This window comes from Saccostrea echinata, unplaced genomic scaffold (assembly GCF_033153115.1).
Source record: "Saccostrea echinata isolate AGI-Se365-2 ecotype Australia unplaced genomic scaffold, CSIRO_AGI_Sech_v1 ptg000062l, whole genome shotgun sequence".
Taxonomy (NCBI): domain Eukaryota; kingdom Metazoa; phylum Mollusca; class Bivalvia; order Ostreida; family Ostreidae; genus Saccostrea; species Saccostrea echinata.
The window spans coordinates 3,725,462-3,743,605 of NW_026889811.1; the positions used below are offsets into that span (position 1 = coordinate 3,725,462).

The 18,144-nt window shown below is 31.6% G+C and overlaps 2 protein-coding genes across 2 annotated transcripts; both read right to left on the reverse strand.

Moving 5' to 3' along the window:
- Positions 1-18,038, reverse strand: LOC133175207 (nucleoside diphosphate-linked moiety X motif 6-like). Its single transcript, XM_061310317.1, has 10 exons — positions 17,978-18,038; positions 16,727-16,759; positions 15,459-15,523; positions 14,542-14,615; positions 13,910-14,001; positions 12,311-12,416; positions 10,745-10,855; positions 10,001-10,203; positions 7,581-7,748; positions 1-177 (listed from the first exon to the last, which is right to left on the reverse strand). The coding sequence occupies exons 3-10, from the start codon at positions 15,497-15,499 to the stop codon at positions 151-153; spliced, it is 822 nt and encodes a 273-aa protein (XP_061166301.1). The 5' UTR covers positions 15,500-15,523; positions 16,727-16,759; positions 17,978-18,038; the 3' UTR covers positions 1-150.
- LOC133175415 (mitochondrial translation release factor in rescue-like) lies at positions 15,680-16,678 on the reverse strand. Its single transcript, XM_061310522.1, has 2 exons — positions 16,249-16,678; positions 15,680-16,120 (listed from the first exon to the last, which is right to left on the reverse strand). The coding sequence occupies exons 1-2, from the start codon at positions 16,669-16,671 to the stop codon at positions 15,821-15,823; spliced, it is 723 nt and encodes a 240-aa protein (XP_061166506.1). The 5' UTR covers positions 16,672-16,678; the 3' UTR covers positions 15,680-15,820.
- Positions 18,039-18,144: the final 106 nt, after the last annotated feature.

The following is an 18,144-nucleotide window of genomic DNA, read 5'->3' on the forward strand; positions in this document are numbered from 1 at the left end:
TATTGCTTCCTTCCCCTTCTTTACTTTGTTGCAGGAATACATATATAAGAACTAAAATTAACAAAAATAATTTGTCACAAAAGTTAAAAGTTTTGCATCGTTTAAGTAAATATGTATCACAGTCCAGTCAATCCCATCTCCACACAGCTGTTATTGATCACGACTCTGTAAAAAGTCCTAGAAAGAGAAACACAAATTAACAATTAATACTGGCAGCACTTGTCAATTAAATTTACAGGTGTATTGTTTCATCTGACATTCTTAAGGTGCTAATTACCCTACCATGATAAAGAGGAGTTACAGCTAGTCAAAACAACCTTCTAAAGAAGGACATTTACATCACAACATGAAAAGAATGGACCTTGTTTCTTCAGTCTGGGCTAATGGTAAATTGATGGAGAAAAATAGAATTATTTTCTTTTTTTTTTATATGCAGAATTGATACATTTAGAACAGTTAATGCCTGTAGTAAACATCACATGCAGTGTTGATTTATATACTTTCTATCTACCAGATAAATGAGGTGTCATAGTTTCAGTTCATTTTAATTATACATCCATATATATATATATATATATATATATATATATATATATATATATATATATATATATATATATATATATATATATATATATATATATATATATATATATATATATATTAGGGATGTCAATTTTGTCAATAATTCATATTCGAATATTCAATGAAAGTATTCGAATATATTCGAATATTCGATAAAATAAATAAAATCTGTTTTATTTTAAATGTGCATCACCCTACTCTCATGAAAGGTTTAGCATAGGTGTACTTATATTGGAAGTAAAATTGTATGAAAACTTTTGTAGGTGTACAATAAGAAATTTCATTTTATATTTGTCAATGCTTGAAATTAATAATTGATTTAAATGTAGAAAAGAGTCATTTTAACAAAAAAACCCTGCGTATTTATAATAGCTTCAACTGAGGAACCAGTCGTCTTACCAAAGGCAAGATAGTCGTAAAGGTATACTGTTTAGAATTCAATACTTGTAATATAAATTACAATTATCTGCCTAATAAGAGATATCATAATAATCTTTGATACAATGTTTTGTTTTGTTTTTTTAAATATATGAACAAATATCTCCATATACAATTTTCTTAGATAATTAACTAATTTCCCGATAATGAATAAAAAATTCAGGATTATGTACAACCCGTGATAATCAAGTAATTTACACATTTATTCTGAAATTGAGCCCCTTACATTAATTACAAACTAATTCTATTGGACATTCATTCAATGATCAATTAAATTTAATTTGATAAGTATACTCTTCACGTCTTTTAGACATTCTAAGAAGGATTTCCTTTTGTTGTTCTCGATTCTAGATCCGATCGTATCTAACTAATAAAACTATGAAAGTAATTTTTGTATTTTACATAAAGCATTATTGTATAATTCTTTAACACCTTACTCAAAACAAAATAATTTAGTAAATCTATAAGATTAGAAAGTGGTGAAAGAAATCAGGCGAAATCGAATTGATCGCTAGTAAATTAAACAGGGATAATTCCAGCACTGTTCTATTCAAAATTTATTTAATCACAGTACTTCTTTTTATTAAATCTGAAAAAAAAAACGAATATTAGAATCTTAAATTCATATTGGAATATCAGCTCATCGAATGAATATTCGAATGTTCGAATATTCGTTGCCATCCCTAATATATATATATATATAAATATATATATATATATATATATATATATATATATATATATATATATATATATATATATATATATATATATATATATATATGTTTATATTTATATATATATAATTTAATTCTGGTTATTTCCCATCATATGATTGGAGAAAAAAATTAATTTATATCATAAAACCTGTGTTGCTTATGTCACAATGACTTAGGTCAAAAAGTACAGTATCAATCTGCTTGATGTTACATTTAAAATATCCACAATTTGAAGGCATTTCTGTACTAGGAGAAATTGTCTTATTTTCTACACTTATTAATGGAAAATTAAATTACAGGGAATGAATTTAATAGCTTCCCAATTAAGGTATTCAATGTATAATGAAGGGATTTTGAACAATTTTGAATCATTTTAAACTAGTTAAAAATGCATTGCTAGATAACGATGAAAGTGAAATGAACCAAATTCACATGACTGATAACAGATAAGAAGCTGATTATTTTGCACCTTGAAAAGTTTTGAAGAGTTACCTGCCCTTGATGAAAAGAAGAAAATTTTAATTTTGTCAAAATATCTGTGGTAAATGATTCATTTTATTTCATATTTTAATAAAGAGAGAGTTTATGCATATTTTCACCAAGAGATTTGTATAAAATTCAAATTACTTTTTTACGATATCTTAATAAAACATGCGCTGCCCATAGACTTCAATGTAAAATTTAAGGTGCAATTAATTGGACAATAATTAAAATTTTGAAAATTCATTCGGTGGAGCATTTTTATTTTATGACATCTCCAAAATGTTGACATGATTATTCATTTCGGACCATTAATTTTTTAGGTACAAAATGTACGTGGTCGTTATACATTGAATACCTTAATACTGATATAACCTGGGTTGGAACGGTTTTGTGGTTTATAAAGCGTAAACTGCCCCAACCCAGGTTATACCAGTATAATTTGGGTATCTGTAAATGGAAAATATGTAGTTTTATGAAATAATCCTTAATGGAATTCAGTAAAATGAACAAAAAGCAAAATCTGGAAAAAGTTCAAAGTCAAAGGGAAGGTCAAGGTCAGAAAATTATGACACAGTTAAATTACTTTCACCAATTTGTATTAGAATATATATTTTGATGAAAATATCGTTTAATATTTATTAATGAGAAATCGGCATTTCTGATTGGTTGAAAAATTTCTTTGCTACTTGCATCAATAAATTTTTCACAAATTAATCGGAACTACATTTTTTGATATGCATATTATAATGACTGTCTTTACATATTTCAACTTCAAGAGTACAGTACTTTGTGAAAGAAAAAAATTTTTTAAATTCTTTTCCTGATTTTCAAAACTTGCCTGATACATTCCTAAGTTATTTTCTCCTTTTGTTTCTTTTTTTAATTATCACCCTTTGCTAAACATAAAGCAGATCATCTACAATGACAGCGATGCCTTTGAAATGAACAAGAGAACAATAGAAGTGTGAAGAAATGTTTTTATGCAATTACAGTGTGGAAATGCCATTGATCTGTTATTTCTCTGAAATAAGGGAAATGCATGGATGAGAAAAAAGACATTGAGGACGGATCCTGTCAGTGTTAAACAATCAGCCATAGACTCTACTAGATTTTACAGCCAGGTGTTACACAATCAGCCATAGACTCTACCAGATGTTACAGCCAGGTGTTATGCATGGACAGATTGTCATATGTATATATATGTTCAGTATAAGATTCAGATGAAGAGATGCACAAATCAAATCCAAAATGTCAGTTTCCTAGAATGAGTTGTCAGGGTTTGGAGTAACTTCCCTTCACATTTAGGAACCTTAAGGGTCCTCCACACACATTACTTGTAACAAACATATCAACCTTTAAAATCTGGCCAGGAAATGAAATTTAATTTAAAATACTGATTTTTTAAAACTTTAATGTCATAAGGTTCAAGATATTTTTCCCATTAAGATTTGATATGTAGCACAACAAATTTTGGTTTTTCCTATCATATATTTTTACACTCACAAAACAACCATGAAAACTTAATTTTATCAGTCAACATATTTTTTTTTGAAGAAATTTATTAAAGTTATGAAAAATAAATCTCATTTTCTCTAAAGTTCATGGGAAAAAAAATAAGGAAGACTCCTAATAGTATAGAAGAAACATTATTAAATTAATTTACAACACGAAATTGAATTAAAATAAAATTTATTGATGTAGAAAAATCATCTTCAAAATCTTTGGTATTGAAGTTTCTTTTTAGAGTTATCTTTCCTGTTGCCTGCGACTCAAAAATTTTGGTAAGTCTCCGTATACGTCATCATGATCATACACAAGTTACTCATTATTGGCAACAGATCATGACAGATCTATATAAATGAGCAAAGCTAGAAATGCATGCACACTATTTATTTAAGGAATGAATTTAATTGCTACCCATTTTATACAGTATAAACTGGGTTGGGGAAGTTATGCTTTATAAACCACGAAGCAGTTTATAAAAAAGTGTAAACTGTTCCAACCCAGTTTGTACCATATAAATTGGGTAACTATTAAATTCATTCCTTATTATTTATTTTTCATTCATTTGGAGTAAGAAAAAAAGATGATTAGCTAAACACTAATTTAAGAAAAGTGAGGTCAAGGTCAAAGGAAAGGTCAAGGTCAAAAAATGTTGATGCAGTTGAATAGCTTACATCAATATGTATCAACAAATGAAGTTTGATTACACTATCTTGAATGGTATCTTTAAAACAGAGCTAAACACTAATTCAAGAAAAGTGAGGTCAACGTCAAAGGAAAGGTCAAGGTCAAAAAATGTTGATGCAGTTGCATAGCCCTCATCAATATCTATCAGCGTATGAAGTTTGATAAAAATATCTTGGATAGTTTCTTTGAAACTGAGCTTTGAACAGAGCTAAATGCAAAGTGTGACGGAAGGACAGACGGAAGGACGGAAGACAAATGACAAACACTATATGCCCCGGCCATATTCATGGCGGGGCATAATAAAAATTCCGTGTGAGATTTTATATTGTTGATAATTGTTAACAATGAAATAAATGAAATTTAATCCCCAATGAATAGTTCTGCTTTTACGGTATTACAAGTGCAATTAACAATGAGCCGTTGCTGTCAGCAGTTGGCAGAAAGCAGTTGGCTGTCGTATATGAAATTTCACGATTAAGTAGCATTGAATTTCAATCCAAAATATTTTTATGCTATGTGCTAATTGATAAGTCAAACTATTTTGGTTCAACTTTGTTCTCATCTAAATATTCTCATTGTTCCTTTTACACAGAGTAACTTTCTGTGAAATATACAGAAATTACATATTTTAACAAAAGTACATGTTTATCAAATTATTAGAATGTATTGTGAAGTAGATGAACTTTTAAATGAATAATTTAATAACAATAAATATTGAAGTGATAATGATAACACTCATTGAAAACAAGATCCTTCTTCATAATATTATTTATGTCAGAATTCCCAATAAATATGTTGTTTACATAGTACTTATGTTAGCAGAGGATTTTCCATACTTCTAAGGACTTAAGTACTTGTTACTAAACCAACTTATTTTTGCATGTGAGAAATTTCTACAAGTTTCACAATCTTGTTTTATTTGGAATACTTCTTATTGTGAAATATTTATTTTATTGTGTCTTTATGTCGAATATTTCCTCATTCATGAAAAATTAGTCAATGTGGATAGATTTCAAAATGACAAATTGAAAACAAAATTCTGGTTTAGAGTACATTAAAATTCTCAATCTTTATCAAAAAACAAGCAAATTCCATTTTTAGGGGTTGGGATGCAGATATTTATGGCATATTGTAACTGTCTTGTCTGTGTGTCCTGTCTTGTCTGTCCATCATACAAAAAAGATATAAATTTTTGAATTAATAAAGGTAATGGCAAAGATTAAAGTTTCTTAAAATTACATCAAACTTCAAATTCAAGGTCATGAGGTCAAATATCATAATTCAATCCAAAAGGTTTTGTCACAAGTCATGCACACATGAAAAGAAAAATGAAAGCCTGTCTTCAGTGGCAAAAGGTACAGCCAAAGTTAACGTTTTTGATAAGTAAGTAAAACTTCTAGGTCAAGGTCATGAAGTTAAAAATGATAGTTCTCTTTGAAAGGTGTTGTCACAGGTAATGTACATGTTAAATATGAAAGCCTTATCTTCTCTCATTCAAAAGTTATTGCCAAAGTTACAAAAGTACTATAGGTTAAACTTTAAGGTAAAGATCATGGGATCAAAAACCATAGTATATTGTGAAAGGTCTTTCAACAGGTAATTCAGATGTGAAATATGAATGACCTATCTCCTTTCATTCAAAAGCTATCAGCAATACTAGTATTTAAATTTCTGAAGGATACATCAAACTTCAAGTTCACAGGGTCAAAATCATAGTACATGGTGAAAAGGTCTTGGTAAAGGAAATGCACATGTATGTAAATATGAAAACCCTATCTTTTCTCTTTCAAAAGTTATCACCAATGTTAAGATTTTTGAAAAGTAGGTCAAACTTTAAGGTCAATGTGTCAAAAATTATATCACATTTGGAAAGCTCTTGTCACAAGTAATGTACATGTGAAACATGAAAGCCCTATCTTTTCTCATTCAAAAGTTATGACCTAGGTTGAAGTTTTTGTAACGGACAGATTCACAGATGGACAGACTGACAGACAGACATAATATCCCCTCTCTTTTCCAAAATCAGGGGACAAAAATCACTTTCTTTATCTGTAGTCAATCAGCACCAATGTAGCAAATAATGGACTTGTGTGTCAAATAATGCCCTTTATACAGGGGATAGTCACACTTCCTATAAAAACCTTTTTTGAAGACAGATAACAGTCTAGATATTGCAAGCAAAATTCCTGATAATTTATTTGAATGTAATAAATTATGGATGAAACAAATAAATCCCTGATGATTTTCTATGACCTTGTTTCCTGAACCATGAAGACTAACCTTTGGTACAGATTGAATACTGTAAAACATGAAGACTGACCTTTGGTACAGATTGAATACTATAAAAGACTAACCTTTGTTACAGATTGAATACTGTAAAACATGAAGACTAACCTTTGGTACAGATTGAATACTGTAAACATGAAGACTAACCTCTGGTACAGATTGAATACTGTACTGTACTGTGAAGACTAACCTTTGGTACAGATTGAATACTGTACTGTACTGTGAAGACTAACCTTTGGTACAGATTGAATACTGTACTGTACTGTGAAGACTAACCTTTGGTACAGATTGAATACTGTAAAACATGAAGACTAACCTTTGGTACAGATTGAATACTGTAAAACATGAAGACTAACCTTTGGTACAGATTGAATACTGTACTGTACTGTGAAGACTAACCTCTGGTACAGATTGAATACTGTAAAACATGAAGACTAACCTTTGGTACAGACTGAATACTGTACTGTACTGTGAAGACTAACCTTTTGTACAGATTGAATACTGTACTGTACTGTGAAGACTAACCTTTGGTACAGATTGAATACTGTAAAACATGAAGACTAACCTCTGGTACAGATTGAATACTGTAAAACATGAAGACTAACCTCTGGTACAGACTGAATACTGTAAAACATGAAGACTAACCTCTGGTACAGATTGAATACTGTAAAACATGAAGACTAACCTTTGGTACAGATTGAATACTGTACTGTACTGTGAAGACTAACCTTTGGTACAGATTGAATACTGTAAAAGACTAACCTTTGTTACAGATTGAATACTGTAAAACATGAAGACTAACCTCTGGTACAGATTGAATACTGTAAAAGACTAATCTATGGTACAGATTGAATACTGTCCTGTACTGTGAAGACTAACCTTTGGAACAGATTGAATACTGTATATGTTGTTTTTAAACTTCTTGTTCCAGGAGTCAACTTGTGAGGGAGATATAGTCAGATTGCCATTTTTCTGGTGATTAAGGTAACATTCTGCAAAGAACCTGTTGGCAGCTGTCAGGTTTGGGTCAGCTAAGTATTCATCAGTCTGGAATCAGTCAAAATAAGTACATGTACTTAAGTAAGTATATCAGACTTAGAACCACCTCATCAATCAGCATAAGATATATGGAAATCTTGGCTGTGACTTCATTTCCATAACAAAGTCTGAAAAGTGCAAATTCAATAATAAGTTAGATCTTGGTTCATTTTCTCTCTGCCAAAAAGCCATATTTGATTCGATACAAGATTATATTGTTTTAATAAATTCTATAAAATCTAGGGAGGTGTAGACTATTACAATTTCACTAATAGATATTATCATGATGGTCTGACTGGGAGACAGAAAAGTGACTATGGCATATTCAAGATTGTCTGACAACTGAAAACTTCATCAAAATTGTTGATATGACTGCATATTTATACAAAACTTAAGTCCTTGCAAATAAAAAGTGATTTACAGTATTGTGTGAAAATGATCTATGAGGTATTATGTGAAAATGGTCTGATTGAAAAAAAAAAGAGGCTTTTCTTCTCATGGAATCAGTTCAAAGAATTTTAGAGAAATTGCCAGAATATTAAACCTCAAGTGAAATTCTACATTGAAGGTTGATATAACAGCTGTTCACTCATATGAAATGTTGCTTTATCTCTTATTTCCATAAGAAATGTATTTTATAAGTAGAATACAAACAATAATAGCATAGCTTGAAGAATACCAACAATAATAGCATAGCTTGTGGGCCAAGAACAAGTGCACTTATGGGCCCAGGTAAAAAGTGAAAAAAAGAGATTCAAATTAAGCATAATTTTTTACCTCACATCATCAATTGATATCTAAACTACAAGATTCAACAAATTTTATGAAATTCATGTTTATATAAAGAGCAAAGCCATACAATGTGGTAGGGGTCAGCCGACATTTGTGATTTTCTATAGTAAATCGAGGACGGTCATTCATTTCAAAGCTTTTGTTTATTGTACAAACTTGTGCCAAAGACAAAAGATACATTTCTAAAACTTGTGTGAAAGTAGGAAATTTGTAAAATATTAGGTTGGTACTTAAAAAATAAAAAAAGTATGAAAAGTTCAATATTTTTCCTGTAGCAAGCAAGAGCTATTTCCTGTGTGACCTTTGTTGAACCCACCTGTGAAATAAATCAGTGAGTTCTACCCAGTAAACATTCCTCAAAAGTGCTCACTATAAACACAGCCACGTTTTGTATCATTCACCCAAGTCGTGCCACTTTAGAGATGTTTGCATGTATTTGGTTTTATGAAAAACTGTAGATTAAATAGAATTTAGTGTTGTTTAAAATGTCATTACACATAAAAATGTCAAACATTTTTAACATTAATGAAAGACAATGGTACCAGTATTGAAAGCCATAATATTATGCAGTTATAAATAAATAAAATAAATTACATGCAAATTTGATATCAGGATAACCTATTAAAGCTTCAAAGCTTGTTTCCAATGGGTTTCTTAAAAACAGATGGAAAAAATACTTAATCATGCAACTATTATTTCAAGTTAATTATTACAACACTAAATTAAAATGATTTGCACAAACTTTTTGATTAACTCATTGTTACTTATATATTCAGCTCTACTGGTTTTAAATAACATTGATAACAAATAAATCTAACTGTGTTCTTAAATGGTAGTACGATAAAACATTCACTCTATACACCTAAATACCCTTTTGTTAGGAATATGCGATTTTATCTGTATACGGGTATATCGTGATTTTTAAATGCGTGATACGTATCGTGATACGGAGACTAAAATACCGGTATTTAGGTACATAGTTTTAAGTTCCAGAAATTTTTCATTTATTTGTTTAATCTTTCAAATTACATTTACAGGAAGTGTAAAAAATGTTGAAAACGGTAAAAGAATGGCATCCTAGCATCCAAATTGCTTGATGTTATGCAAATAATAAAAAATGATAAAAAGTGAAGTTATGTTTTTCCAGCCATATTTTTTGGAAAAATTATGAATATTCATTTAAAATCACTGTAAAAATGCTTGTAAAAATATCATGATATTATTGTGATATTTTGGGGAAAAAATCATGATATATCGCGATATGAAATTTTTGGCGATACCCATCCCTACCATTTGTAATTTAAAATTGATAAAGAAAATACATGTAACCCTTAAAGTACAATATCATGGAAATAGAAAAATGAACTTTTGCTTTTGAAGTACATGTATTTGATAAGATTCATTCGAGTGATGCAAAATTTTTCATGATATAAATATGTCAGATTTGTAAGTTAAGCTATAACACTCACTGTTATCCATTTACAGTCGGCAATTTCCTGTGGACAATGTTTGATTTCCATGGTAAGTGCTTTCATGAGACAGACAAAGTACCAGTCAGAACAGCCAAATCGGAAATTGTGCTGATGACGGAACCCCAGCACCGACACAAACTCGGCCTTGATTCCTGTCTCTTCCAGCACCTCTCTTCTGGCCGTCACTGCCAAGTCCTCCCCTGACAACGTGTCAAAGATCCAATGACAAAGTCATTTATTCTATTTTATCTTTCATCGTATTTCTGCTTGTGGAAAATGTATTGAAATTTACTCAAATTACAGAGAAGTTTACAGCGTGTGATTTTTTTTTTTCATTTTTACCATGAATAAGAATGTTAATCACAGCTTAAAAAACATTCTGAAATAAATTGAAGGAAAATGTTACATATGGCATTTAAAACATGACCATGTAAGCCATCTTCAAACAAAGTTTCCTGCTGCACTTTTTAAAATTGAAAAAAAAAAAATCCAATGCATAACAAGTGATGGGAGAACAAGGGCCATAGTTTCAGCTGTACAAACTGCAGGGAAAATGGAAAATTAACTTCAAAATATATCTAAAACTCAATAATGGATTTTAAAAGAATATTTTTAATCATTCATTTTAACTTTCATGGTGTATGAAAAAAAAACCCATGATATTGGCGAAATATTTTTTGGTTTTATTTTTGACAAGGGAAGTAATCCAAACAATATGCTGAAGAAATGGCAGACATGTACCCTTATCAGCCAATCCTCCAGGTAACTTCCAGGGTTGTGACTTCATAATACTATATCTCTCTCTAATCACCAACAGCTCACCCTTCTCATTGAGGACAAATCCTGCCACACCTGTAAAGTATGGAGGAAAATATTTCTCAGAAAGGCTCAAAATTCTAATTTTAATTTTTTTTTTACAAGTTCAACATCAGGGATACTGAGTATACTTTGGTGCCATTACTTTTTTAAGGTATAAAATGCTCCTCTAACAATGTTTGAGCATATTAATATATATGAATAGCAGAGGTATAGAAGGGAAGAACTCTAATTGTTCTCTAAACTTAAGGACTGTCATTGTTGTCACTAAATATATAGGAACATTTTCATACTAACCTCTAAGATAATTTATCTATCCACTTTACCTATGTGATGATTTACAGACCTTACCTAGGTAAGGATTGACTGTGGAATCATCATGTTCGTGAATAGATTTCTACAGTGAATCTAATAAACTATGTTTTTTTTAAAGAAAAGGCAGCCTAATTCTAAATTTTAAGAAGGATAAATCCTAATGTAACTACGCTTTATTAGTGCTTTCCTCACTACTGCATTGTCAAGGTAAATGATAGGCTGATTTGTTTTATGAATAATAAATTTCATTTATTGAAATTGGATTTAAAACAAATTAAATATCATATAGATCGATTCTCCCATACGCATCATGGTGAATATAGGCCACACTTGAATCATGCTCGAAATTTTGAATGTTCAATAATGGCAGACTGTATAGTAAGACACAGGAACTTGCTTTTGTATTCATTCATTAATGGAAATCATGAATTAGCACATCGTTGTCTGTGCCAAAGCTACTAAAATATGAAGCCCACTTATTAAAATAGACACATACAGTATTTAGATACCACCTTACTTAAGTACTGACTGGTAGTTAACAACTTACCTAGGTACTGACTGGTAGTTAACAACTTACCTAGGTACTGACTACTAGTTAACAACTTACCTAGGTACTGACTGGTAGTTAACAACTTACCTTGGTACTAACTGGTAGTTAACAACTTACCTCGTACTGACTGGTAGTTAACAACTTACCTAGGTACTGACTGGTAGTTACCAAATTACCTAGGAACTGACTGGTAGTTAACAACTTACCTAGGTACTGACTACTAGTTAACAACTTACCTAGGTACTGACTGGTAGTTACCAAATTACCTAGGAACTGACTGGTAGTTACCAACTTACCTAGGTACTGACTGGTAGTTACCAACTTACCTAGGTACTGACTGGTAGTTACCAAATTACCTAGGAACTGACTGGTAGTTACCAACTTACCTAGGTACTGACTACTAGTTAACAACTTACCTAGGTACTGACTACTAGTTAACAACTTACCTAGGTACTGACTGGTAGTTACCAAATTACCTAGGAACTGACTGGTAGTTACCAACTTACCTAGGTACTGACTACTAGTTAACAACTTACCTAGGTACTGACTACTAGTTAACAACTTACCTAGGAACTGACTGGTAGTTACCAACTTACCTAGGTACTGACTGGTAGTTACCAACTTACCTAGGTACTGATTTGCATATTCAGGTAGTTTGTTTTCTTCATTGTCTGGCAGCCATTTTGTCATCATTACATAGCCTGATTGAGCATGATTGAAATCAAACCCTAACTGAAATAGACAGAAAGAAATGTGGATTTAAAACTTTGATAGTAATGAAGCTAAAGGAATCCCTGGTGGTAGTTAATTTGAAGTACATTATAATGAACAAATAAAATACATATATATTACTTCTGAAAAATATAAATAATACTTTGCTTTCAAGACCAATGTTAAAAAATAAATAAATAAATAAGTTGACATCATATTGTAAACAAAATTTGATCTCAGCAGCTCACTTTAGCTATAGGGCTATAATTCTCACTTCTGACAGAGGATTATAATTCTCCCTATAGCTAGAGGGCTACAATTCCAGAGAGTTATAATTCTCACTTATATTAATGCAGAGGGCTATAATTCTCACTTAAGGGAGAGAGAAACAACTCTCACTTAAGCTAGATGGCTATAATTTTTGCCAGTCTGCCTGTTGACCAACAAACATTTTTGCTACTTTGCCAAACTAAACACTTAACCATTCTTTGTTCAAAGGAATCAATTCTGTAAATCCTCACTGTTGAGCATTTTCCAGTTGTCTTGGTAACCTACCTTGCTACACACTGGTTTCACGTTGTCTTGGTAACCTACCTTGCTACACACTAGTTTCGAGTTGTCTTGGTAACCTACCTCACTATACACTGGTTTCAATTAAGTTGTCTTGGTAACCTACCTCACTATACACTGGTTTCAAGTTGTCTTGGTAACCTACCTTGCTACACACTGGTTTTGAGTTGTCTTGGTAACCTACCTTGCTACACACTGGTTTCGAGTTGTCTTGGTAACCTACCTTGCTACACACTAGTTTCGAGTTGTCTTGGTAACCTACCTTGCTACACACTAGTTTTAAGTTGTCTTGGTAACCTACCTTGCTACACACTAGTTTCGAGTCATCTTGGTAACCTACCTTGCTACACACTACCGTAAATCTGGAAATTTTTGCTGTAGTTAAATTTTTAGCAAATTTGCGCATGCAATGCATTCGCAAAAATATTTTTCTTAAAAATAAATCAACAACAAAAAATGTTTTTATCTGAGGATTACTTAAAGATTACATCGTTATATATATTTTATGTACATGTGTGATTTATGAAATTGTTATGAAAACTTTCAACACTTTGGATGATTTATCTTTTCTAACATTTTTATCTGATTATTGAACGTTGGCATAGTTTAATAGTGTATGTTTTATTCGTAATTTATTGTATGTACATGCATAACTTACAAACGTTTAAGAAAATTTTAAGAGCTTTTTATATATTAGTTCAAATGACAATTTGCAAAAATTTTAAACGTAAAAGTTAATCAACAGACTTTTGACCCAGATTCGCAAAAATAAATCGACGTAAAAATTTCCAGATTTACAGTAGTTTCGAATCGTCTTCGTAACCTACCTTGCTACACACTAGTTTTGAGTTGTCTTCGTAACCTACCTTGCTACACACTAGTTTCGAGTCGTCTTCGTAACCTACCTTGCTACACACTGGTTTCGAGTTGCCTTGGTAACCTACCTTGCTACACACTGGTACAGCAGAGGAATGAGGAAGGTGAATCTTCATCCATAACCCACGAATTCCCTCCTGCTTCCATTTTGGAATGGCATCTAATGGTCAGAAAATTAACTAAGAAAAATTAACAAGAGGCCCTTAGGCCAAAATGATCACCTGATTTTATGTTTCTGTGTAAAAGTTGTACACCTGTTGTAGCACCATCATACCCCAGGGGTTACAAACTTAACTGACCATATTTGGAAAAAAAGATGGAATTTACACCTATTGCTTTCATATTAATTTGATAACTGTAACAATTTCTGCTGTGCTTTGAGAGATTTTCATGGCTCCATCCTAGCCCTGGGGCCTATGATATGAACAAATTTAAACCTACACACTATAAAGCAAACAAGATTCTTCAACCAGTTCTTAAAACAACCATTTGTCTGAAACTACTAGAGCCCCTTTATCAAAGGATGCTTTGTGTCAAATTTGATTGAAATTACCTGAACGGCTCTGGATAAAAAGTCAAATATGTTTAAAGTTTACAAACAACACACACAAGACACACTTTGGTCAGAAAAGGTCACTTAACCCCCTGTGGCTAAGGTGAGCTAAGTCATTCACTGAAAAGTCAAAATGTTTCCATTTACCTGTGAGTCTCTGTTCTAATGACTCTTCTATGTTAAAAGGCTGATCATTTGTGTCAATGGTTAGTCCATTAAACCTATAAAATACCAGAGGAAAATCAGATAACAATCTATCATAAGTGATTTGTATAAAATCATAACATCTAACAACTTTGAAAACACCTATTTTTCCAACATTTTTTTCACCAGTTCATGTATTTACAGATAAATGATCTCCATTCTGCTGTACAATTATAATATTTCCTGCTGTCCAAATTTTAGCAGCACTGGGTGTTTTAGTCTAAATAATTGTTTTATGGGTATAAGAAATGAGGTTACTGTTATGATAATTATAGGGTGTGTATCATATACTCACATAAAGGAGAGACAAAACTTGAGAGTTACTTACTTGTCTGTTAAGGACATTCAATAAGGGTTACTTACACATGTCAGTTAAGGACATTCAATGAGGGTAACTTATGTCAGTTATGAATATATAAAGGATATTCAACAAGGGTTACTTACATTTCAGTTATGAATATATAAGGGATATTCAATAAGGGGTATTTACATGTCAGTTATGAATATATAAAGGATATTCAATAAAGGGTATTTACATGTCAGTTATGAATATATAAAGGATATTCAATAAGGGGCATTTACATGTCAGTTATGAATATATAAAGGATATTCAATAAGGGGTATTTATATGTCAGTTATGAATATATAAAGGATATTCAATAAGGGATATTTACATGTCAGTTATGAATATATATAAAGGATATTCAATAAGGGGCATTTACATGTCAGTTATGAATATATAAAGGATATTCAATAAGGGGTATTTACATGTCAGTTATGAATATATAAAGGATATTCAATAAGGGGTATTTACATGTCAGTAATGAATATATAAAGGATATTCAATATGGGCTACTTACATGTCACAGATCACTGTAATTCCCTGAGAGTTCATAGTCATGTTGTCAAGTGTCTACATATCAGTCTATAAAAGTAATATACTGGTGAATATGCTCATTAAAACTTTCGTTAAATAAGGATTACTAATTACCACATAAATCCCATTTGTTTTTGAATTTGCCTTCCATGAGTAGAAGATTATATGCTGCTATAATATACTTGTACAATAGATTTGTGCATACACTTCTATACAAGGCTTTATTTCTTAAGTGATATAATAAATACAAACATCCATATCAGTTTAATTGATCCTATTTATAGTAAAGGTAACACATAAGACTAGGTCTGATGAGAGAAATAAAAGCCTCATCATTAATGTGCATTAATTAATTGTTTTATCAACATCGGAGTCCTTAGTCTCAGAATCACTGCTGTTCACCATGTTGTTTAGGTCAGCATCAGAGTTCATGATTTCTGTCTTTGAGTCGCTGGCATTCTTTTCGTTTTTTAGAAGCTGGTACTTCTTTCTAGACTTTTGTTTGGCTTTTAGCTTCTTGTATCTCTTTTCCCTAATCACTTGTGCAGAATAGCTATTTTCTCCATTTATGAAATCATCCAATTTTTCCCTCATCTTTTCTCTAGCAATCTCTTTATTTTTTGCTAGGGATCTTGTTTCATGACACTGAAAATGATGACAATGGAATATTGAATATTATAAAGTTGGTAAGAATGTAAATACACAAGAACTTGTGGTTCAATACCCCTCCCCCACATCCCATTATAAAAAGTAAAACAAGAACAAGATCTTACCTTGACTGTTATACCTGTAGGTAAATGTTTCAGGACCACACAGTTTGATGTCTTGTTGACAGACTGACCCCCGGGGCCACTCCCTTTGACAATGTCCTCCTCTAAATCTGTCTCAACGATGACTGGAAACTCATAATTTTTCTTAGATATTGATGCACATTGCTGAATACACCCTAAACTGTTTCTAGCTTTCACAGAATTCAAAGTTTGTCTAGTATAGGAAATATAGTGGTTGTCTATGCCTGCACAAATGTTCATTTTGGGTAGAGATGAAACAAAGTGATAAATAGTTCTTTGTTGATTTCCATTCCTCAGTAAGAAACAGGAAAGTTTGACCTCCATGTTTTCACAAAATAAGAATTGTAAAGGAAATTGATGAGTGTATTTCCATACTGAGAAATGTTTGATGAAATGCACCCACATTATTATAACCTAACTGCACTTTTAAAGTGAAGAACAGAGATCTGGCTATACTTACAATAGAATTTTAGGTGACTTGTGCTTTATGGAGCTGGAAGAATAGAAACATAAATACTATTACTTTTATTGAATATGCCTAAATTTATATATCCTGAAATGTTGTACAGGCCTAGCAGGGAATCCTACACAAGGGGTGGAGGTCATTACTCCAATTTATTGCTAAAGATAAAAATTTGCAAGCAAGAACTAACATTAAATCTTCTTATATACTTTGACAGGAAACTTAGGTTACCAGGTTGCTGACAGGTGTGAAAATCTGTCAATTTTTCAGGTTTCAATTGCTCAGTGGTACACCAATCTAATTAAAATCAAACTTCTTAGATCCACACCATATACACTCTTACACTTCTACAGATCTAAGAGGTCTGATTTTAATTAGATTCCATGTTACATTAGAGTCCTTGGTTGGAATCCAGGTTGAGACTTGATTTCTCACCACCTATTACATTTAGCATCCAATATAAAAACACACTATTCCCTAGGAAAATGCAATACAGCATTAAACTGTTGAATTCAAGGATGAATTTCAACCTTGAAGAGGAATACAATGGTATACAGATATAACCTTTTACATATACAGGTACTTATACCACATTTAAGGTTTTGGTCACTGAATGTATATCATAAGAATGTCACTTAAATAGAGGGTGCAGAAATTGTTAGAGGAACTTCAAGCTTTTCTTTCCATCACAAACTACAGACATTCCTGAATGCTCACTTATTAACTTAAATTACTTGCATGTCAACATAAATTAGTTGCATGTCAACACAAATAAGTTGCATGATGACATTCATCTTGTATGTTGGAAGTCACATTTGGGACATAATTGATAGCGAGCACAGCAAGCATCACAATGTTCCGCTCATGAAGCAAGCTCAACAGACAAATGACTGTAAGAACAGAGAAAATTTGAACCATTAAAAATCTGTATATTCGTCAAGCAAATTTATAACTATAGTTTCTCATTAAACATAAACAACATCTGAAGTGACATCACAGGGATTCGTCACAATCTACATGTGTTCCTACTTTCTGACTAGTGACCACCTCTATATAGAGGTCACTCATGTGGTCAGGTCAAAAATTAAAACAACAAATACAGTTGACTGCAGTGTGACAAGCTCTGTGGTGGGATAGGAAAGTCTTATAAGTTAAGGAGCATGAGATGTTTGTAAGTTTCCAAAGAATTTCAGATGAAATATGTCAAAATGGTAATAATATCAATGATCATACAGACACAATACCCACTTGCATTCAGAGAAATCGAATTCTCAAAATGAGTCGAATTTCCTCTACATACCAAATATTTTGAATGAAAATCACCGAGGAATTCCGAACATTGATATACGCGAGTATTTGTTTCACGCGAGAACTGTAAACAGAAACTGCTTCCTGTAGTGAATAATTCGAAAATA

Bases quoted from the DNA above. Each gene is read 5' to 3' on its own strand.
- LOC133175415 (XM_061310522.1), bottom strand. From the start codon at position 16,671: ATGTGGGTGCATTTCATCAAACATTTCTCAGTATGGAAATACACTCAT. The intron at 16,121-16,248 runs GTAAGATCTTGT...CATCATTTTCAG, and splicing joins CTACAGGTATAACAGTCAAG to TGTCATGAAACAAGATCCCT.
- LOC133175207 (XM_061310317.1), bottom strand. From the start codon at position 15,499: ATGACTATGAACTCTCAGGGAATTACAGTGATCTGTGACAT. The intron at 7,749-10,000 runs GTGAGTGTTATA...GACTGATTCCAG, and splicing joins CCGACTGTAAATGGATAACA to ACTGATGAATACTTAGCTGA. The intron at 178-7,580 runs GTTAGTCTTCAC...TTCTCTTTCTAG, and splicing joins GTATTCAATCTGTTCCAAAG to GACTTTTTACAGAGTCGTGA.